The sequence below is a fragment of the Pseudophryne corroboree genome, chromosome 9 (genome assembly GCF_028390025.1).
Source record: "Pseudophryne corroboree isolate aPseCor3 chromosome 9, aPseCor3.hap2, whole genome shotgun sequence".
NCBI classification, from domain to species: domain Eukaryota; kingdom Metazoa; phylum Chordata; class Amphibia; order Anura; family Myobatrachidae; genus Pseudophryne; species Pseudophryne corroboree.
The window spans coordinates 46739940-46762889 of NC_086452.1; the positions used below are offsets into that span (position 1 = coordinate 46739940).

General features: G+C 48.0%; 1 protein-coding gene across 3 annotated transcripts in view; it reads left to right on the plus strand.

The window, feature by feature from the left end:
• FYB2 (FYN binding protein 2) overlaps positions 1–22950 on the plus strand; it is a 109225-nt gene that overhangs the window by 66331 nt on the left and 19944 nt on the right. For 2 of the 3 annotated variants that reach the window (XM_063939288.1, XM_063939290.1), the window contains exons 11-14: positions 15463–15568; positions 20723–20870; positions 21290–21404; positions 21671–21708. In XM_063939288.1, coding sequence (XP_063795358.1) covers positions 15463–15568; positions 20723–20870; positions 21290–21404; positions 21671–21708 — 407 coding nt within the window. The remainder of the gene's footprint in view (positions 1–15462; positions 15569–20722; positions 20871–21289; positions 21405–21670; positions 21709–22950) is intronic. The other variant, XM_063939289.1, reaches the window with a different exon arrangement.

Consider the following 22950-nt stretch of genomic DNA (forward strand, 5'->3'; position numbering starts at 1 on the left):
GTGGTTCCACATACATACCCCTTCTTCCACCTCAGCGTGACGTACAACCCGATTTACCTCCTCCCTCTCCCCCCCCGTCCCTCGAACTTCTATTTATACCACTATCTAATACCTTGATTCTACTCTATCCCATCATTGTAATATCTTGACTGGAGCCATCTATTCCATATCCTTCTGTATTTTATTTCTGCGTTTCTATAATATATATATTTTTCATGAGCAGCTGTCGTATTTACCAGTATTTTCCATGGCCAAATATCTGGGCCCTCTTTAGCCATCCATGTCCTGGAAATAATTACTGTCGCTAAGGGACATAGATTAAACAGGTATTGTTTAGTGTATCTATCCAGATTATCCTCTTCACATATACCTAATAAGCATAGCATGTCATTGTTGTTATTTCTATGCCGGTTTTAGCTATACATTCTTTGACCTTATTCCAGAAGGCCCTAAAATCAGGACAGTCCCATAATAGGTACAGAAATGTACACTCTCCCTTTCTACATTTTGGACATTTGTCAGTTTTTGCCCCATATATTTTTTTCAATCTTACTGGGGTAAAATATGTCCTATGTAAGATAAACAAATTAATTTGCTGATATCTAACTAAGCTTGCCCCCCTTCCCCTGAAGGATGCCACAGCTGTCTTTCATAAGTTATCACTAATTGGACCTAAATCTGTTTCCCATTTGTTTTTAAGCCCTGGAAGATCTGCTTGGTGATGTCTATTTGATAAAAATGAATATATCTGCAAAATCACTTTCTTTGGCCCCAGAGTTTTTAAATATATTTTAATCGGGGAATCACCTACTCTTGGGCAAGGCTCAGAAAATTGTATATTCAATGCATGTCTCAGGGGGATATCCAATTATCCCTGTTAAAACATCGGTTCCTATGCTTCACCGATTTTTTATTTTTTATTATTTTTTTAATTTCTTTACAGGCTATCCAGATGGATCGCCTGTAAAAAAAAAAAAAAAAATACCCCTTTCTCCCGAAAACACACAGGTCAAGTGAAACCTGTGTGTTTTTCGTGTGAAACATCTAAGTTTTCTCTGACGTCCTAGTGGATGCTGGGAACTCCGAAAGGACCATGGGGAATAGCGGCTCTGCAGGAGACGGGGCACAATTAAAGAAAGCTTTTAGGTCACCTGGTGTGCACTGGCTCCTCCCACTATGACCCTCCTCCAAGCCTCAGTTAGATTTTGTGCCCGGCCGAGGTTGGATGCACACTAGGGGCTCTCCTGAGCTTCTAAAAGAAAGTATAGAATTAGGTTTTTTATTTTACAGTGAGACCTGCTGGCAACAGGCTCACTGCAGCGAGGGACTAAGGGGAGAAGAAGCGAACCTACCTGCTTGCAGCTAGCTTGGGCTTCTTAGGCTACTGGACACCATTAGCTCCAGAGGGATCGACTGCATGGAACTGGCCTTGGTGTTCGGTCCCGGAGCCGCGCCGCCGTCCCCCTTACAGAGCCAGAAGCAAGAAGAGGTCCGGAAAATCGGCGGCAGAAGACATCAGTCTTCACCAAGGTAGCGCACAGCACTGCAGCTGTGCGCCATTGCTCCTCATACACACTTCACACTCCGGTTACTGAGGGTGCAGGGCGCTAGGCGGGGGGCGCCCTGAGCAGCAATAAAAACACCTTGGCTGGCAAAAATATCACAATATATAGCCCCAGAGGCTATATATGTGATAATTACCCCTGCCAGAATCCATAAAATAGCGGGAGAAAAGTCAGCGAAAAAGGGGCGGAGCTATCTCCCTCAGCACACTGGCGCCATTTCTCCCTCACAGCTCCGCTGGAAGGAAGCTCCCTGGCTCTCCCCTGCAGTCTACACTACAGAAAAAGGGTAAAAAGGAGAGGGGGGGAGCACTAAATTTAGGCGCAGTATATATAACAGCAGCTATAGGGGACATAATTCAGTTAGTCCCTGCATTATATAGCGCTCTGGTGTGTGCTGGCATACTCTCACTCTGTCTCCCCAAAGGGCTTTTGTGGGTCCTGTCCTCTGTTAGAGCATTCCCTGTGTGTGTGCGGTGTGTCGGTACGGCTGTGTCGACATGTTTGATGAGGATAATGCTGTGGAGGTGGAGCAGATGCCTATAGAAGGGATGTCACCCCCTGCGGGGCAGACACCTGAGTGGATGGACTTATGGAAGGAATTGCGTGCACGTGTCGACTCCTTACACAAAAAAATTTGACGACATGCCAAATGCGGGACAGCCGGCTTCTCAGCTCGTGCCTGTCCAGGCGTCTCAAAGGCCATCGGGGGCTCTAAAACGCCCGCTACCTCAGATGGCAGATGCGAATGTAGACACGGATACTGACACCAGTGTCGACGACGATGAGTCTAGTCTAATGTCCACTAAGGCCATTCGTTGCATGATTGAAGCAATGAAAGAGGTGTTACAAATTTCTGATATAAACCCAGGTACCACTAAAAAGGGTATTATGTTTGGGGAGAAAAAACTACCCGTAGTTTTTCCCCCATCAGAATAATTAAATGAAGTGTGTGAAGAAGCGTGGGCTTTCCCTGATAAAAGATTGGTAATCTCTAAGAAGTTACTAATGGCGTTCCCTTTCCCGCCAGAGGATAGGTCACGTTGGGAGACACCCCCTAGGGTGGATAAAGCGCTCACACGTTTGTCTAAAAAGGTGGCACTACCGTCTCCGGATACGGCCGCCCTCAAGGAACCTGCTGATAGATAGCAGGAGGCGATCCTGAAGTCTGTATATACACACTCAGGCATTATACTTAGACCAGCTATTGCGTCAGCATGGATGTGCAGTGCTGCCGCTGCGTGGTCAGATTCCCTGTCAGAGAATATTGACACCCTAGACAGGGACACTATTCTGCTAACCATAGATTATATAAAAGACTCTGTCAGGAATCGACTTACCAGACTGGCATCCGTCCGCCGCTGCGGACTCCGTCCTGGCTCCCTGCGGTCACCTGTCGCCTATGCCCCTGCCATGGGACATCATCAAGGTCCTGGGAACTCTCCTGAGCCAGCGGGCGTGTGCGCGCCGCGTCCCCGCTGGGCCGCGGCGTGGGCGCCGCCATGACAGTTTCCAAACAGCTAGTATGCTGCGGCCAATCCGGTGCGTGGCCGCACCCACTGTCCTTTCCTCCATCCAATCCCTGCACACCATGGGGTATATAGGAGGCTACAGTTTCACCTCACAGGCATCCTGGACTTTGTGTCATTCTGACAACCTGCATGAAAGGATCGGCTCCTGTTTCTCCTGAGTTCCTGGTTCTCTGCTAAGAACTTATACTCCTGGTGATTCTGCTTTGCTCCCGTGGAACTTCAAGGCTCAGCAATACCAGCAACCTGCATTGGGCTTCACACTCATCACCACCTTGTGTGCTTCAGCCTGCAGTTGAAGACTAAACTCCAGGTGTGTTCATTCCTCCACCTGTGACACAGCTTGCTGCTGCCAGTGCCTCATCACCTGCACTGTGAGTTGGTCTCCTGCTTATGCTCAGGTTTGCAATATCCATCTACTGCCTTAGTTCTCTGTTTTAAAACCCTGCTCTGGTTTCCAAACCAGTATCATTTCATTAACATTCTTTCTGTTGTTTTACATTACCGGATATGATTTCTCAAGTCATCTATCATCCATTGCCATAGACTATTTGTTATCATTCCAAGTATTTGACTTTCTCATCTGATATTATTATTTCTGCTGCATTTCTGTTTAAAACTTATCTGCTAATAAAATACCATTGCGCTCATGCGCAAGAACGTGATACAACCTCCTCGTCTCTTTCCTCCTACCTCCACTGACCCACTAGCGCCCCCTCCGGGGACACAGACCAAACACAATCTGACAGTAAGTCCAGGATCGATGGACTCGGATGGTGGACGGAGTGTGGGGTCAGAGGCCTTGCAAAATCTGGTCTCCCGTCTGGATGGTCAAGAGGTTGCGCAGCAGCAGATGCTTCACTTTCTACAAGGGATGTCCTCCCGATTGGATACACTGCAGCAATCCCTGCCAAGTGTACTCTCACCTACTGTTACCCCAGCACCTGCCAGTGCTGTAAGTTCTTCTATGTCGGCTGCATCAGCTCCAGTGTCTCGTCTGCACCTGCCCGTGCCGAGCAAATATGATGGCAGTCCTAAATTATGTCGCGGGTTTCTTAATCAGTGCGAAATACAGTTTGAGTTATTGCCACATAACTTTCCTACACCAAGGTCCAAGGTTGCCTACATCATTTCCTTACTCTCTGGATCTGCTCTGAATTGGGTGTCTCCTCTGTGGGAACGTGCTGACCCTCTGATCAATAACTACTCAGACTTCGTGTCAACCTTTAGACGGATCTTTGACGAGCCTGGTCGTGCAACATCAGCTTCGGCAGACCTGATCCAACTTCGTCAAGGTAACCGAAGCATGGGACAATATGTCATCCAGTTCCAGACGTTGGCTGCAGAAGTCCAATGGAACAACCAAGCTCTGGTAGCAACCTTCTGGCACGGACTTTCGGATCGGATCAAGGACGAACTGGCAACCCGTGACATCCCTGTTCAACTGTCTGACTTGATCTCCCTGTGTATAAAGCTGGACTCTCGCATCCGCGAACGCAATAATGAACGCGCTCGGAGTGAACCTCGCAGAGTAAGGTTCATACCTTCTGTACAGTTTCAGCCTCCTTCTTCTGACGAGCCTATGCAGGTAAATAGGTCCCGCCTAACCCCTGAGGAGCGGGCAAGAAGATTACGAGAGAGGCTTTGCCTATACTGTGCTGCTGCGGGTCATCAAATTAACTCCTGCACGATGCGTTCGGGAAACGCCAGATCCTGACTTGTAAGGGAGGAGTCAAGTTAGGATCATTCAGTCAAGCTCCTTCTCAACAAGATCTCATTCTTCCAGTGACGCTAGAAACTTCCGTTGGGCTCCAGTCTGCGTCAGCATTAGTGGACTGCGGTGCTGCAGGAAATTTTATCACCCAAGCTGCGGTAAACAAATTTTGCTTGTCTACCTGTGAACTCTCTTATCCTGTATACATTACTGCTGTGGATGGTAGTAGAATCTCTAAAGGGAACATTTCACATCAAACTACCCCAGTGGTTCTGGGAGTTGGATTTCTCCATTCAGAAGTGATCAAGTTCCTGGTCATCCCTCAAGCCACCCAGGAGATTGTCTTGGGCATGCCTTGGCTTCAACTACATAACCCACAGTTCGACTGGACAACGTTGCAGCTTACCTCATGGAGTTCACACTGTCATCATTCCTGCTTAGCCCAAGTGTGTCCCATCAAGTCTACCGAAGTAAAGTCACAGCTAACACTCCCAGCAGCTTATCAAGACTTCGCAGACGTCTTCTGTGAAAAGGCTGCTGATATCCTGCCGCCCCATAGGGAATGGGATTGTCCCATCGATCTCCTTCCTGGCAAGAAGCCACCCAGGGGGCGCACCTACCCTTTGTCTGTTCCTGAAACAGAGGCGATGAGTAATTACATCAGAGAGAATCTTCAGAAAGGATTCATCCGTCCGTCATCATCACCCGCTGGTGCAGGTTTCTTCTTCGTCAAAAAGAAGGATGGTGGACTACGTCCATGCATTGACTATCGGGGTCTCAATGACATTACCATCAAGAATAGTTATCCTCTACCACTTATTACCGAACTTTTTGATAGAGTTAAGGGGGCTCGCATCTTTACCAAGTTAGATCTCCGCGGTGCCTATAATCTCATCAGAATCCGGAGTGGTGACGAGTGGAAGACAGCCTTCAACACTCGAGATGGCCATTATGAATACCTGGTAATGCCATTTGGGTTAAGTAATGCTCCAGCGGTATTCCAACACTTCGTGAACGAGATCTTTCGTGATGTCCTGTATAAGTACCTTGTTGTTTACTTAGATGATATTCTTATCTTTTCTCAAGACCTTCCATCTCATCGCCTACAAGTCTGTGAAGTTCTCCGACGTCTTCGTGAGAACCGTCTCTACGGGAAATTATCTAAATGTACCTTCGAAGTTCCCTCTATACCCTTCCTGGGGTATATAATTTCCGGATCGGATCTTCAGATGGACCCGGCAAAATTGGAAGCCATTGCCAATTGGTCCATTCCAAACTCCCTCAAATCTATCCAGCGGTTCCTGGGTTTTGCCAACTATTATAGAAAATTTATTCGAGGATTCTCCACTCTCATCGCTCCTATTACCAACCTGACTCGGAAAGGGGCAGATCATTCCAACTGGTCAGAAGAAGCCTTGGCAGCCTTCCGGAAGATCAAGCTAGCCTTTATATCTGCTCCAGTGCTGTCACAGCCAGATGTCAACAGGCCGTTCGAGTTGGAGGTAGATGCCTCTACAGTTGGGGTTGGAGCTGTTCTCTCCCAGAAGGGATCTGATGGGAAAGTTCACCCTTGTGGATTCTTTTCTCGCAAGTTTCTTCCCGCAGAAGCTAACTACTCCGTGGGAGATCAAGAGTTACTGGCAATCAAACTGGCTCTCGAGGAATGGAGATATCTCCTAGAAGGGGCTAAACATCCGTTTAACATCTTCACGGATCATAAAAACCTGCTATACCTAAAAGCAGCTCAGTGCCTTAACCCTCGCCAGTCCAGGTGGGCTATGTTTTTCTCACGTTTTAATTTTAGGCTTCATTTCCGCCCAGGTTCACAGAATGTGAAAGCCGACGCATTATCCCGGTCCATGGAATCAGAAGAGGGAACATCTGACTCTGTGCCACATTCCATCCTGAGTCCCGTGGTTTTCGCTGCCTCTCAAGTCTCTCCAGCTCCACCTCCGGGTAAGACTTTTGTTTCCCCAGAACTCCGTCCCAAGTTGCTAGCTTGGGCCCACCAATCCAAGTTCACTGGTCATCCTGGTGTCCTGAAGACATTCAAGTTCCTTTCTGCGTCATATTGGTGGCCGAAGATGAAAGTGGACATCCAGGATTTCGTGGCATCCTGTCCTAAATGTGTGCAGCACAAGACTCCTCGTCAGTCTCCAGCAGGTCAGTTACAACCCTTATCTGTCCCTAAACGTCCTTGGTCTCACCTATCAATGGATTTTATCACTGATCTTCCACCTTCTCAGGGACATAACACTATTTGGGTTGTAGTGGACAGATTTTCCAAGATGGCTCATTTCGTTCCTCTCCAGGGTCTCCCTTCAGCCCCGAAACTTGCCCAGATCTTCCTACAGGAGATCTTCCGTTTACACGGTTTACCCTCCGAAATAATATCTGATCGGGGGGTACAGTTTGTAGCAAGGTTTTGGAGGGCCCTCTGTTCTGCCATGCAGATAAAATTGAAATTCTCGTCATCATACCATCCTCAGACGAACGGGCAGACAGAGAGAGTCAATCAAGAACTTGAGACTTTCCTAAGGCTATATGTAACATCCTCCCAGGATGATTGGTTCAATCTGCTCCCATGGGCCGAGTTTGCCCATAACTTTCGTTACCACACTGCTACAGACACGACACCTTTCTTTGCAGTCTATGGGCAACATCCCCGGGTACCTGAATTCCAAGAACTCCCTCACATGGATGTTCCTGCTGCCACTACTGCTCTGACTCAGTTTTCCTCCATTTGGAAAAGAATTCATGTTTCCCTCAAAAAAGCCTCCAGTCGATACAAGATCTACGCCGACCGCAAGAGACGTGCGGTTCCCCATTTGAAACCGGGGGACAGGGTTTGGTTATCAACCCGCAACCTTCGTCTCAGGGTCCCATCCATGAAGTTTGCACCACGCTTCATTGGTCCATACCCTATTGAGAGTGTCATCAACCCAGTGGCTTACAAGTTGAAATTACCACCTTCACTTCGTATTCCTAATGCCTTTCACATTTCTCTCCTCAGACCTCTAGTCCTAAACCGCTTTCAGAATACTCTTCCAGCAGGTCCCAAGGTTCGAACTCAGCGGGGCGTGGAATTTGAGATCAACAAGATTCTGGACTCTCGTTGCCGGTATGGACGTCTCCAGTACCTGGTCGATTGGTTCGGTTATGGCCCAGAGGAGAGAAGCTGGGTGAATTCATCTGATGTCCATGCTCCTAGGTTGGTCCGTGTCTTCCACAGCACTCATCCCTCCAAACCACGTGGGTGTTCGGTGTCCACCCCTAAAGGAGGGGGTACTGTCAGGAATCGACTTACCAGACTGGCATCCGTCCGCCGCTGCGGACTCCGTCCTGGCTCCCTGCGGTCACCTGTCGCCTATGCCCCTGCCATGGGACATCATCAAGGTCCTGGGAACACTCCTGAGCCAGCGGGCGTGTGCGCGCCGCGTCCCCGCTGGGCCGCGGCGTGGGCGCCGCCATGACAGTTTCCAAACAGCTAGTATGCTGCGGCCAATCCGGTGCGTGGCCGCACCCACTGTCCTTTCCTCCATCCAATCCCTGCACACCATGGGGTATATAGGAGGCTACAGTTTCACCTCACAGGCATCCTGGACTTTGTGTCATTCTGACAACCTGCATGAAAGGATCGGCTCCTGTTTCTCCTGAGTTCCTGGTTCTCTGCTAAGAACTTATACTCCTGGTGATTCTGCTTTGCTCCCGTGGAACTTCAAGGCTCAGCAATACCAGCAACCTGCATTGGGCTTCACACTCATCACCACCTTGTGTGCTTCAGCCTGCAGTTGAAGACTAAACTCCAGGTGTGTTCATTCCTCCACCTGTGACACAGCTTGCTGCTGCCAGTGCCTCATCACCTGCACTGTGAGTTGGTCTCCTGCTTATGCTCAGGTTTGCAATATCCATCTACTGCCTTAGTTCTCTGTTTTAAAACCCTGCTCTGGTTTCCAAACCAGTATCATTTCATTAACATTCTTTCTGTTGTTTTACATTACCGGATATGATTTCTCAAGTCATCTATCATCCATTGCCATAGACTATTTGTTATCATTCCAAGTATTTGACTTTCTCATCTGATATTATTATTTCTGCTGCATTTCTGTTTAAAACTTATCTGCTAATAAAATACCATTGCGCTCATGCGCAAGAACGTGATACAACCTCCTCGTCTCTTTCCTCCTACCTCCACTGACCCACTAGCGCCCCCTCCGGGGACACAGACCAAACACAATCTGACAGACTCAGTCTTATACATGAGAGATGCACAGAGGGAGATCTGCCGGCTGGCATCTAAAATAAGTGCATTATCCATTTCTGCTAGGAGAGGCTTATGGACTCGCCAGTGGACAGGGGATGCAGATTCAAAAAGGCACATGGAAGTTTTGCCTTATAAGGGTGAGGAGTTATTTGGGGATGGTCTCTCGGACCTAGTTTCCACAGCAACTGCTGGAAAGTCAGCATTTTTACCCCATGTTCCCTCACAGCCTAAAAAGGCGCCGTTTTATCAGGTACAGTCCTTTCGGACTCAGAAAAACAGGCGTGGAAAAGGCGGGTCCTTTCTGTCCAGAGGCAGAGGTAGGGGGAAAAGGCTGCAGCAAACAGCAGGTCCCCAGGAGCAAAAGTCCTCCCCCGCTTTTCCAAGTCCGCCGCAGGACGGTGGGGCTACACAGGCGGAGCCAGGTACGGTGGGGGGCCGCCTCAAAAATTTCAGCGATCAGTGGGCTCGCTCACAGGTGGATCCTGCAAATAGTATCTCAAGGGTACAAACTGGAATTCGAGGCGTCTCCACCCCACCGGTTCCTAAAATCTGCCTTGCCGATTACTCCTTCAGACAGGGAGGCTGTGCTAGCGGCAATTCACAAGCTGTATTCCCAGCAGGTGATAATCAAGGTGCCCCTACTTCAACAAGGACGGGGTTACTATTCCACACTGTTTGTGGTCCGAAACCGGACGGTTCGGTGAGACCCATTTTAAATTTGAAATCCTTGAACACATACATAAAAAAATTCAAGTTCAAGATGGAATCGCTCAGGGCGGTTATTGCAAGCCTGGACGAGGGGGATTACATGGTATCCCTGGACATCAAGGATGCTTACCTGCATGTCCCCATTTACTATCCTCACCAGGAGTACCTCAGATTTGTGGTACAGGATTGCCATTACCAATTCCAGACGCTGCCGTTTGGACTGTCCACGGCACCGAGGGTGTTTACCAAGGTAATGGCGGAAATGATGATACTCCTTCGAAAAAAGGGAGTTTTAATTATCCCGTACTTGGACGATCTCCTAATAAAGGCGAGGTCCAAGGAGCAGCTGTTGGTGGGAGTAGCACTATCTCAGGAGGTGCTACACCAGCACGGTTGGATTCTGAATATTCCAAAATCACAGCTGGTTCCGACGACACGTCTACTGTTCCTGGGTAGGATTCTGGATACAGTCCAGAAAAAAGTGTTTCTCCCGGAGGAGAAAGCCAAGGAGCTGTCACCTCTAGTCGGAGACCTCCTGAAACCAAAACAGGTATCGGTGCACCACTGCACGCGGGTCCTGGGAAAGATGGTGGCTTCTTACGAAGCAATTCCTTTCGGCAGGTTCCATGCCAGAATCTTTCAGTGGGACCTGTTGGACAAATGGTCCGGATCGCATCTTCAGATGCATCGCCTAATAACCCTGTCTCCAAGAACCAGGGTGTCTCTGCTGTGGTGGCTGCAGAGTGCTCATCTTCTAGAGGGCCGCAGATTCGGCATACAGGACTGGGTCCTGGTGACCACGGATGCCAGCCTTCGAGGCTGGGGGGCAGTCACACAGGGAAGAAACTTCCAAGGACTATGGTCGAGTCAGGAGACTTCCCTACACATAAATATTCTGGAACTAAGGGCCATTTACAATGCCCTAAGTCAGGCAAAATCCCTGCTTCTACACCAGCCGGTACTGATCCAGTCAGAAAACGTCACGGCAGTCGCCCATGTAAATCGACAGGGCGGCACAAGAAGCAGGATGGCAATGGCAGAAGCCACAAGGATTCTCCGATGGGCGGAAAATCACGTACTAGCACTGTCAGCAGTGTTCATTCCGGGAGTGGACAACTGGGAAGCAGACTTTCTCAGCAGGCACGACCTCCACCCGGGAGAGTGGGGAATTCATCCAGAAGTCTTCACACTGATTGTAAATCGATGGGAACGGCCACAGGTGGACATGATGGCGTCCCGCCTAAACAAAAAACTAGAGAGATATTGCGCCAGGTCAAGGGACCCTCAGGCGATAGCTGTGGACGCTCTAGTGACACCGTGGGTGTACCAGTCAGTTTATGTGTTCCCTCCTCTGCCTCTCATACCAAGGGTACTGAGAATAATAAGAAAACGAGGAGTAAGAACAATACTCGTGGTTCCGGATTGGCCAAGACGAGCGTGGTACCCGGAACTTCAAGAGATGATCTCAGAAGACCCATGGCCTCTGCCGCTCAGACAGGACCTGCTACAGCAGGGGCCCTGTCTGTTCCAAGACTTACCGCGGCTGCGTTTGACGGCATGGCGGTTGAACGCCGGATCCTGAAGGAAAAGGGCATTCCGGAGGAAGTCATTCCTACGCTGATTAAAGCCAGGAAAGATGTAACTGCAAAGCATTATCACCGCATATGGCGGAAATATGTTGCTTGGTGTGAGGCCAAAAAGCCCCCAACAGAGGAATTTCAACTAGGTCGATTTCTGCACTTCCTACAAGCAGGAGTGACTATGGGCCTGAAATTAGGCTCCATTAAGGTACAGATCTCGGCTCTGTCGATTTTCTTCCAGAAAGAACTAGCTTCACTACCTGAAGTTCAGACGTTTGTGAAAGGAGTGCTGCATATTCAGCCCCCGTTTGTGCCTCCAGTGGCACCTTGGGATCTCAACGTGGTGTTGAGTTTCTTAAAATCACATTGGTTTGAGCCGCTTAAAACCGTGGATCTAAAATATCTCACGTGGAAAGTGGTCATGTTATTGGCCTTGGCTTCAGCCAGGCGTGTGTCAGAATTGCCAGCTTTGTCATGTAAAAGCCCTTATCTGATTTTCCATATGGATAGGGCGGAATTGAGGACTCGTCCCCAGTTTCTCCCTAAGGTGGTATCAGCTTTTCACTTGAACCAACCTATTGTGGTGCCTGCGGCTACTAGGGACTTGGAGGATTCCAAGTTACTGGACGTAGTCAGGGCCTTGAAAATGTATGTTTCCAGGACGGCTGGAGTCAGGAAAACCGACTCGCTATTTATCCTGTATGCACCCAACAAACTGGGTGCTCCTGTTTCTAAGCAGACTATTGCTCGCTGGATTTGTAGCACAATTCAGCTGGCGCATTCTGTGGCTGGACTGCCGCATCCTAAATCAGTAAAAGCCCATTCCACAAGGAAGGTGGGCTCATCTTGGGCGGCTGCCCGAGGGGTCTCGGCTTTACAACTTTGCCGAGCTGCTACTTGGTCAGGGGCAAACACGTTTGCAAAATTCTACAAATTTGATACCCTGGCTGAGGAGGACCTTGAGTTCTCTCATTCGGTGCTGCAGAGTCATCCGCACTCTCCCGCCCGTTTGGGAGCTTTGGTATAATCCCCATGGTCCTTTCGGAGTTCCCAGCATCCACTAGGACGTCAGAGAAAATAAGATTTTACTCACCGGTAATTCTATTTCTCGTAGTCTGTAGTGGATGCTGGGCGCCCATCCCAAGTGCGGATTGTCTGCAATACTTGTACATAGTTATTGTTAACTAAAGGGTTATTGTTGAGCCATCTGTTGAGAGGCTCAGTGTTTTCATACTGTTAACTGGGTATAGTATCACGAGTTGTACGGTGTGATTGGTGTGGCTGGTATGAGTCTTACCCGGGATTCAAAATCCTTCCTTATTATGTCAGCTCGTCCGGGCACAGTGTCCTAACTGAGGCTTGGAGGAGGGTCATAGTGGGACTTGGGAGGAGCCAGTGCACACCAGGTGACCTAAAAGCTTTCTTTAGTTGTGCCCAGTCTCCTGCGGAGCCGCTATTCCCCATGGTCCTTTCGGAGTTCCCAGCATCCACTACGGACTACGAGAAATAGATTTACCGGTGAGTAAAATCTTATTTTCGGACGAAAACGGGGATGTTTCGGGGGATTCTGCTTCGCCTTCCGGAGGCAGGTGAAACAAAATCACAGATAAGCCGCGGCACACGCCAGCTTATCGGGGCTAATTAGAAAGCCCCTGGCGGGACAATTAGCCCCGGTAAATTACCAGGGGCTAATTGGATATCCCCCTCAATTGCAAATACCTATAAAAATAGGTCAACGGCAGATGGAACTCCTCTTGCAATTGGGAAAACGACTTTAACCCTGTTGCCGTAATACATTTCCCAGACATACTATTCCTATTGGGCCCCGTACTTGATCTGCTTGTATATGTTTCAATTCAGCAAGACCTTTAGAGAATAGTGGAATATCCGCATCTATTCCTTCAGGTTTCAACATCCTTAATACATGACCCCAAATCTTAATTGCCTGGTTCACCAACACATATTTTTTCTAGAAAATAATTCAGAATGGCAGAATCTGGTGGCAACATCACTACTACTCATTTTTTTAGAAACAAAGGGGTCTATTTACTAAGCCTTGGATGGAGATAAAGTCGCTGGAGGTAAACTACCAGCCAACCAGCTCCTAACTGTCATGCCACAGGCTGCGTTTTAAAAATGACAGGAGCTGATTGGGTGGTACTTTATCTCCCGTCCACTTTATCTCCACTTAGTAAATAGTCCCTTAAATCCAGTCTACCCCTTAGGGCAGTATCCAATTAGCGGCAATCCGTTTTTGGCGGATCAAAACGGACAGATATCGCAATTGTTGACCGATGGTCATTGTCGCGGTAGCCAGTTAGAGGTCATTTTGATAGTCTAAAAATGTACCCGGCATTGTGCGATAACACATGGGATCCGGGATAAGCTCCCGATCCCACGTGTTATCGCGGCTCCGGCAGCAAAAATAGGTCTTTAATTACCTACCGGTAAATCCTTTTCTCGTAGGGGTATAGACGGGTCCACTAGGAGCCATTGGCACTTTAAGAGTTTGAAAGTGTGGGCTGGCTCCTCCCTCTATGCCCCTCCTACCAGACTCAGTCTAGAAACTGTGCCCGAGGAGACGGACAGCTTCGAGAGAAGGATTATACATAGATAGTGGCGAGATTCACACCAGCTCACACACAAGGCAAACCAAACTAACCAGCAACAGCTGGACAATATTACTTACCAAGTAACAAAACAGTACTTACCCAAGAACGAAGCAGTAATGAACTAAGTAACTACTGCAGGATCATGAAGCACTGGGCGGGCACACAGATTAGGCCTGACTGAACCATCCTGTTTCGGTACCACGAAAAGGTTCGAATAGTAACCCTTGTTTTGCATCTGGCGAGGAACTGGTACAATAACCTGTGCCTCCACCAACTTCTGGATGGCTCCCTGTAGGATAGCCCTGTCTGCCGGCAAAGCTGGCAAGCCTGATTTGAAGAACCGGTGAGGCGGGAGATCTTGAAATTCCATCCGGTACCCCTGGGACACAATATCTTGTACCCACGGATCCAGGCCAGACAACACCCAGACGTGACTGAAATGTCTGAGTCTCGCCCCCACCGGCCCTGCCTCCAGGCCGTGTGGTCCACCGTTATGCTGATGACTTTGGCGTACCTGAAGCAGGCTTCTGTTCCTGGGAACCTGAAGCAGCAGGTTTCTTGGATTTTGGTCAACCTCCTCTAAAGAAGGTGTTGGACGGCTTGGCCTTTCTTGTTTTAGCAACCCGAAAGGACTGTGAGGCAGCTGAAGAAAAAGGTTTCTTCGTAGCAGGTGCAGCTGAGGGAAGCTGTGTAGGGTAGCGTCTCCACACCTCTCCTGGATTCCGTGTTGGCAGACCACTGGCGCAGCCAAAGTCCCCTACGAGCTGAGAAAGACATGGAAGATATCCCTGCTGCCATGGAACCCAGGTCTTTCATGGATTCCACCATAAATCCTGCAGAATCCTGAATGTTGCGTAAAAACAATTCAACATCACTTTTATCCATAGTATCCTAATCCTCAAGTAAGGGGGTGGCGGCATGCTACCAGGGTGAGCGAGTTCCTGTGGCGGGGAACGTTCAATCCCCTCAGGAGCTCAGTGTCCTGTCAGCGGAAATAGTGGCTCAGACCCCGCAGTGCGGACACTACTCACCCCCCCCCCCCCCCTTAGTACCTCAAAGCCAGCAGCCTCCCTGTAAAATGGTAAACTCTAAAAATAAACTTTTTCTAAAGAAGCTCTGTAGAGCTCCCCTAGCTGTGTCCGGCTCCTCCGGGCACATTTTCTAAACTGAGTCTGGTAAGAGGGGCATAGAGGGAGGAGCCAGCCCACACTATCAAACTCTTAAAGTGCAAATGGCTCCTAGTGGACCCATCTATGCCCCATGGTACTAATGTGGACCCCAGCATCCTCTAGGACGTAAGAGAAAGTGTAATCCATGATAATTGCTGCCATCTGGGCTAGTTGGATAGCCCCCAGTGATACAATTACCCGCAGTCATTGAACGCAGGTAATTGTATTCCCCCCTTAGAGAGCTGTCCCATTGTACATCATTGTGATAAATGCCCTGTTAGGTCCTGTCAGAGGCAATATACTATTTCATGTTGTACTTCTCAGCGCTGGTGAGATGGAGATGGAGAAGGGCTCGCCTGCAGGGAGCGAAACCTACACTATGGAGACAAAGACTGGAAAAAGTGAAAATGGGGTCAGTACAGAATTCCAGGTATTTGTTCATTTGTCTGAATAATTGTTACTTTTGCATTTACGAAATAGTCTCCAGTATTGGTGTAGAACCTATTAGGTGTGAGTCAGTGGCGTGCGGTGAGGTCAGTGGCTGGTGAGGCACTACAGCCATAATGTCCGCCACATCCTGCCGATGACCCCTACCGCCGTCGAGCCAATGCCTGCTACTGCCTCTGAGCCGATGCCCGCTGCCACCGCCAATGGCTTACAAACTCTCCCACCATCAACTGACCCAGGCCTCCTCCACTAATTTGCATCTCAGTCCGATGTCGCCAATGCCTTCTGCCTGCCTGCTCATCATACTTGTTGTATATTGTACATTTTTATAGAAAAAAAAAAAAAATTAGTGTTTGGGACTGGGAAGGGAGTGGGGGGAGGACATGAATGCAATTTTGTTGTCCAGGGCTTCCATTAACTTAATGGAGAAGGGTCTGAATGGGTTAAAAAAAAAATGCGTGAGGTCTCCCCTACTAAGTATAACCAGCCTCGGGCTCTTTGAGCCGGTCCTGGTTGTTTAAATACTGGGAAAAAATTTGGACAGGGGTTCCCCGTATTTTGACAACCAGCACCGGGCTCTTAGTCCGGTCCTGGTTTCAAAAATACGGGGGACAAAAGATGTAGGGGTCCCCCGTATTTTTGAAACCAGCACCGGGCTCCACTTGCCAGGGACATAATGCCACAGCCATGGGACACATTTATGTAGGTACCTGCGGCCGTGACATTACCCCCCCAACTAGTCACCCCTGGCCGGGGTTCCTTGGAGGAGTGGGGACCCCTTAAATCAAGGGGTCACCCCCCCTCCAGGCACCCAAGGGCCAGGGGTGAAGCCCGAGGCTGTCCCCAGCACCCCTGGGTGGTGGGTGCCGGGCTGATAGCCATGTGTGTAAAAAAAAAAAAAAAAGAATATTGTTTTTTGTTGTGGAACTACAAGGCCCAGCAAGCCTCCCCTGCTTGCTGGTACTTGGAGAACCTCAAGTACCAGCATGTGGGGAAATACCGGGCCCGCAGGTACCTGTAGTTCTACAACAACAAAAAATACCCAAATAAAAACACAACTCACACACCGTGAAAGTAAAAACTTATTAAAACACACTTACACACTCACACATACTTACCTACATCCCACGCCGGTCACATCCACTTGTCCATGCAGAATCCAATAGGGGTACCTGTAAAAATGAGAGACAGATTACTTGCCTACATCCCACGCCGATCACGTCCACTTGTCCAGTAGAATCCAATAGGGTAGGGGTACCTGTCAAAATGAACATTGGCCCTCATTCCGAGTTGATCGGTCGCAAGGCGATTTTAGCAGAGTTACACACGCTAAGCCGCCGCCTACTGGGAGTGAATCTTAGCTTCTTAAAATTGCGACCGATGTATTCGCAATATTGCGATTACTAACTACTTAGCAGTTTCAGAGTAGCTTCAGACTTACTCTGCCTGTGCGATCAGTTCAGTGCTTGTCGTTCCTGTTTGACGTCACAAACACACCCAGCGTTCGCCCAGGCACTCCCACCGTTTCTCCGGCCACTCCTGCGTTTTTTCCGGAAACGGTAGCGTTTTCAGCCACACGCCCCTGAAACGCCGTGTTTCCGCCCAGTAACACCCATTTCCTGTCAATCACATTACGTTCGCCGGAGCGAAGAAAAAGCCGTGAGTAAAAATACTTTCTTCATAGTAAAGTTACTTGGCGCAGTCGCAGTGCGAACTTTGCGCATGCGTACTAAGCGGATTTTCACTGCGATGCGATGAAAAATACCGAGCGAACAACTCGGAATGAGGGCCATTATACTTACAAACTGAGAGCGAGAGAGAGTGTGAGGGCGGGATGTACTAAGCAGTAATATAGCGGTAAAACGTTACCGGCCCGATGCCTTTTCCCCGTATGTTCTATTAATCCTCAGCCTACTGCGCTGTCAGTTGCTTCCGCATGTCCTGTTACACGTGACTTCTTCGTCACTGTACCTGCTGTCATAGGTAGCCTATTATTCCATCACGGGCACCGTATGTACGAACGTACAGGACCCGTCACCTCCAGGCATATGTGCCATTGTTTAATGATCGGAGGTGATGGGTCCTGTACATTGGTACATACGGTGCCCGCGGTGGACCAATAGGCTACCTATGAGAGCAGGTGTCGTGCAGAAGTCACGTGTAACAGGTGCACGTGATAGCGTGGCAGGCTGGGGGTTAACTAAACACGGGGAAAAGGGGTGTGTGTGGGGGGGGTGCAGCTTGATTAAAATCAAATAAAAATGAGTATCAGGCAACGCATGTAGGGGTGTACACACACACACACACACACACACACACACACACACACACACACACACACACACACACACACACACACACACACACACACACACACCCCCCCCCCCCCCCCCCCCCCTCTCTACACCTACCTGCTGAGAGCTGCTGCCAGGGGACAGGGAGAGAGAGTAGCTCCGGTCAGCGGGAGGGGCAGGATGGGGAGAGCCGCACAGTAGCTCCGGTCAGCGGGAGGGGCAGGATGGGGAGAGCCGCACAGTAGCTCCGGTCAGCGGGAGGGCGCAGGATGGGGAGAGCCGCACAGTAGCTCCGGTCAGCGGGAGGGAGCAGGATGGGGAGAGCCGCACAGCACACACCTCCGTTCAGGTCAGCGGGAGGACGGAGGAGAGCCGCACACACTCCAGCGGCACTGCTCCCTCCCGGCTACCACCAGTTCACTCACCGCCTGGCCCCGCCGCCTCCAGCGCCGCATGTGTGTGATTGGACGGCGGCTCCAGCACTGGATCCGCTGTCCAATCACAGGTGCCTCGCTGACATGGGGGTGGTGTCCCTGTCAGCGAGGCACTTGTTTAAGTGCCGCTTTCCATATATTTTGTAATGGGGTTTTACAGCCCCGTGCTTGGCCCAGCCCCCCCGCTCCCATTATCCACGGGAGGCACTGCTATCAGTGCCTCCAAATGTACTTGAAGGACCTACAATTATTAGAATAAAATAAAGAAGATACTTATGACACAGAATATGTGTCATAAGTATCTTCTTTATATTCTTTTAATACTGAATCACATTGGAGGCACTGCCTCCCCTGCCTCCCCTGACTGCACGTCCCTGGTGTGAGTTGCAGAATGTGAGTTGCTGTTTTCTCTGCAAATTCATATTTTGCAATCCAGTTATAAACTCTCACATTGAACCACTCAAAGTAAACTCATGTTTTTCTGGTCGCACCTCACTGAGGGTGAGAGATGGAGGGGAAAATCCTTATTTTAAGGGTAAAATGGTGGGACACAGTGCAGACCCCATTGGACACCCCTGTAGAAAATAATGATCACAATTCATGCGCCAATACAGCAGCCCGAATAAAAAGTGGTATTAAGTGTCACCAACACTTACAAATGGAACAAGGAATGAAAGTAATTACCACACAAAATCACAGGCGCTTCTCAATGAAATTTCAAGGGATACCCAACATCATTATTGTGATGTAAATAGACCCTTAAAAACAACATAAAACACAAGCATAGTGTAATACTGTTTAGAACATAAGACAATCGGAAGGAATGGTTTTTAGATCAGACTCGCACCCAGACAAATGGTCTACTCAAGGTAGACCAATATCGCCTTGTGGGGGTGCGGGCCACCAGCTTAGTTTGTCCCAATCCTTCTCTACTCTGGTGCAGACTCTTCTCCGAACAGCCCATTCAAAATATTCATGCGGATGCAGAAGAGCTGAAAATAGTGTAATAATGTTTTTTTTATTTTCCAAACATGTATAAAAACATTTTATGACAAGTGGACTCTCACTGAGCTCTATGGTCCACAGATGGAAGTAGACAACAGCATGTTAATTATTTACAACCAGGCGTCCCCAGGAGTGTTCATTAACAGCCAGGCGAATCCTCCACATGTCCTCTTGCTACCTTCACCAACGCGTTTCGTTAACTAGATGTTCTCTTTTTCAAGGTATTGGACACCCCCCTAATGACTAATTAGGCAATTGGAAGTTTCCAATTAGCTTAATTAGTCCAATAATGACATGTCATTTTTGGGGGGAGTTAAAAAAAAAATGCAGCCTCAGATTACCCCATATCAACTTTTTCATTACTTTATGTACCCCAATTTTTTTTTTTTAAACTGTTTTTATTGAAGCAATATAAGTAGTACATACATATATATCCACAGTAGATCAGACTAATGCCAGAAAGGTAAATATAATAGGGTAGTGTACAGGAATATATTGTAATGAAACACCTGTAATCAAACACCATATCTATTACAGATGGAAAATAATACCAAACATTCATGAAGTGTGTATGGAGACTTCATGTCCCACCGGTCTAAAATCCATCACACGGTAGACCCAAACATACAGAGTTCAGACTGACAAGTGAAATTTTTTTTTTATGTACCCCAAATTTAATCAGGGTATTTTTTTTAAATAATTGCTTTTTTGAATTCTCAGGCGCGTGGATTCGTAGGAATGTCTGCGCGTTTCATGATACCACTCGCACCTAATTGATTTAACCCCATTGTATGAATGAACAACTTACTAACTACAAATCATAAAGATGGGCGTGTCTGTGGCATGGAGTGGGTGTGGTTAGCACTGATTATCTTCCAATCACCCATGCTATGCACACAGCAGTCAATGAGAGGCGTCAATGTAATTGCAGAATAGGACAATGCAGTCTGGCCATGAAGGCGGGACACTGCCCTCAAATCGGGACTGTCTCCCTGACATTGTTGGACATTGAAAGGTTTTTAAAGTTTCTCCATTGTATACTGTGTAATACAGGGGGAAAATCTCTCACCATCGGCCTCTGACCATCGATGGTTGCTGATCTATCGATGGACGGTGACCAATTCTATATGGAACGTTGCTGAATCGCTGCCTCACATCTCTTACAATAAATGCCTGTTGGTACAGATGTGTAAGGGGGTGCTGGTACCACCCATGAACCACAGATCCTGTGCTTCGGAGTCTCTGATGGGGAGGGGGGGGGGTGAGGGGCATCCTGTATGACCAGATCCCTATGTCTGTAACCCCAAAGTACACTCCCATGCGGTAAAGTATAACCCTAAGCATTCCATTACCCAATACTCTCTGCCTCTGCTGATGATTGAATGTTTTCACATCTCTGGACAGGTAAATACAGTCTATACAGCAACGATTATGGAGGGCTTTAAGCCTGAAAAGCACACACTTACTGTGATGAAAGGGGATAAGGTCAAGATCATTCGCATTACAGACTGTCCCATAGGAAAATGGTTGGCACAGGATGAGAACGGAAGCTGTAAGTCTTAGTAAATAGTGATGTTCAGACAGCCAGGGAGATAAGGTGACCTCACAAAGCCCCACAATAACATTTCGAGGGGTTGGGGCATTTCATCCATTCCCCTGTGGCCCCTTAGCTGTTTCGGGTCAGCACATGCACAATAAACATCGCAGTAGGTGCTGCCAGTAGCGGAACTACCATCGTTGTATAAAGTGCAGTGACACTGGGCCCCTGTAATCTCTGCACCCTGCCACCGGGCACATGAGGTGGCATTGCTAGACTCTGATGAGCTGATTGGTAGCTTAGTATTGTGGCCACTATATTTCAAGACCACCATAATTCTTTCCTATTGGAAATAACGTAGAATTAGCTGTAATGTGTGGCATATCCCCAGTTCTGCCATTCCCCCATTCCATGGTTCCTGTTTACTTTCATAGATGGATTTGTTCCCGTGTCGTGCGTGAACATCAACAAAGATATCTTAAACTATCACAACGCACCTTCGTCACTGATTCCAATCACCCCTGAGGACAAAACCAGGACACCCAACGGGTAACTAAATGGCACTACTACAATCGTCCTGAATCATAGTAAAGAGACTCTGTCCAAATTCCAGCTAGAAATATGCAAATATTCCATTGGCTTTCATGCTAATTTGCTGATAGGGGGCACTGTTCCTTTGTAATAAAGCCTGGAGAATATAGGCTTATTTATTCCCACATGTTGCACCGAATATTTATATAAAAATGTGTTTTATGTTTGTATATACTACACGCAGTAATATAGACATTGAGATGGTCAATGTTTCTCTCCCGTAGCGGAGCTGGAGCGGACTTATCCATGGGATCTGACAGCTGTAAGTATAATGATTCCATGGAAACCTTTATTTTGCTCTTAAAGATTATTTTCCACCTCTTTTTATCCCCTTTCGGAAAGTAGGGATGGCCATTTTTGGGGTTATCCATTGATGGTGACCATCGATGGTACCATGCAGGGAAAACCTTGATGGTGTGAAACAATCTGCAAGGTAATGATCGATGGTTTCACCCACCGTTTTCCCTGCTTTAGTGTGCAATGAGCTGTGGGGCTTCATGGTTGTTGGGGGCAGAGCTAGGCTCTTTGTCCCGCACCTTGGAGGAAGAAATTTTGTACTAAAAATTTGGTAGCTCCGTATAATAGATGGCTGGAAACCATCTGGTTCTCCCCCATCATTTGGTAAAAGTAGTAACCATTGGTCAAAAACCATTGATTTCAAATCATCGATGGTCAATGGCCAACCCTATCACCAAGCCTGTAGCTAGAACCTTTTCTCTCCCTCCCCTCCGTCTGACAATGGAAGCACAGATTAACCACCTACCCTTTCGTCCGTGCCAATAACTGGTATACAGCTCTAACCTGGAGCAATGTCTGCGATTTGCATGCTGGTCAGGCTAATTGGCATACTAACCAGGTCTATTATTTTGTTAACCAGCCTCTTTAGTTTCCTCATAAACCTGAGACCAAGAATTGTTACCCAGCGGTCGTATTTAGGGTGATATACCTTCTATTTTTTTTACAAAGACCATTCAAAGCCAGTACTTACCACATAGCACCTGCCATAAAGGTAACGAGGGTTGCATATAGATGTGTTGCATAATTACTAGTATTTTTCTGTCAGCCACTAGGGGACACTAGCACAACTTCAAGACTGTGGGGTGATGATGGTGGCTTACAGGGAGCTGGCACTTTAAATAATCTAAGAAATGAAACAGGCTCCTCCCCCTCAATCCCCCATAATCCCCCAGTTTTGAATTTGTGCTGGGTTCAGTATGATTTACAGACGGACACAATACAGTCGGCCATAATCCCGACAGCCAATGACCTACAGTCAAAATACCGACATGGTCAAAATACCGACATGGTCAAAATATTGACATTCATTATGCTGACATGTTCAAAATGCCGACATAGGGGTATATGCAATTAGCGGCGAATTCCCGAAATTGTCGAAAAACTGCACTTTTTCGCCAAAAAAAAATATTCGACAATGCAATTCAGTACTTTCCGACAAAAAATGGACTTTCAAAATTCGACTTTTTGAAATTCGACTTTTTGCAAA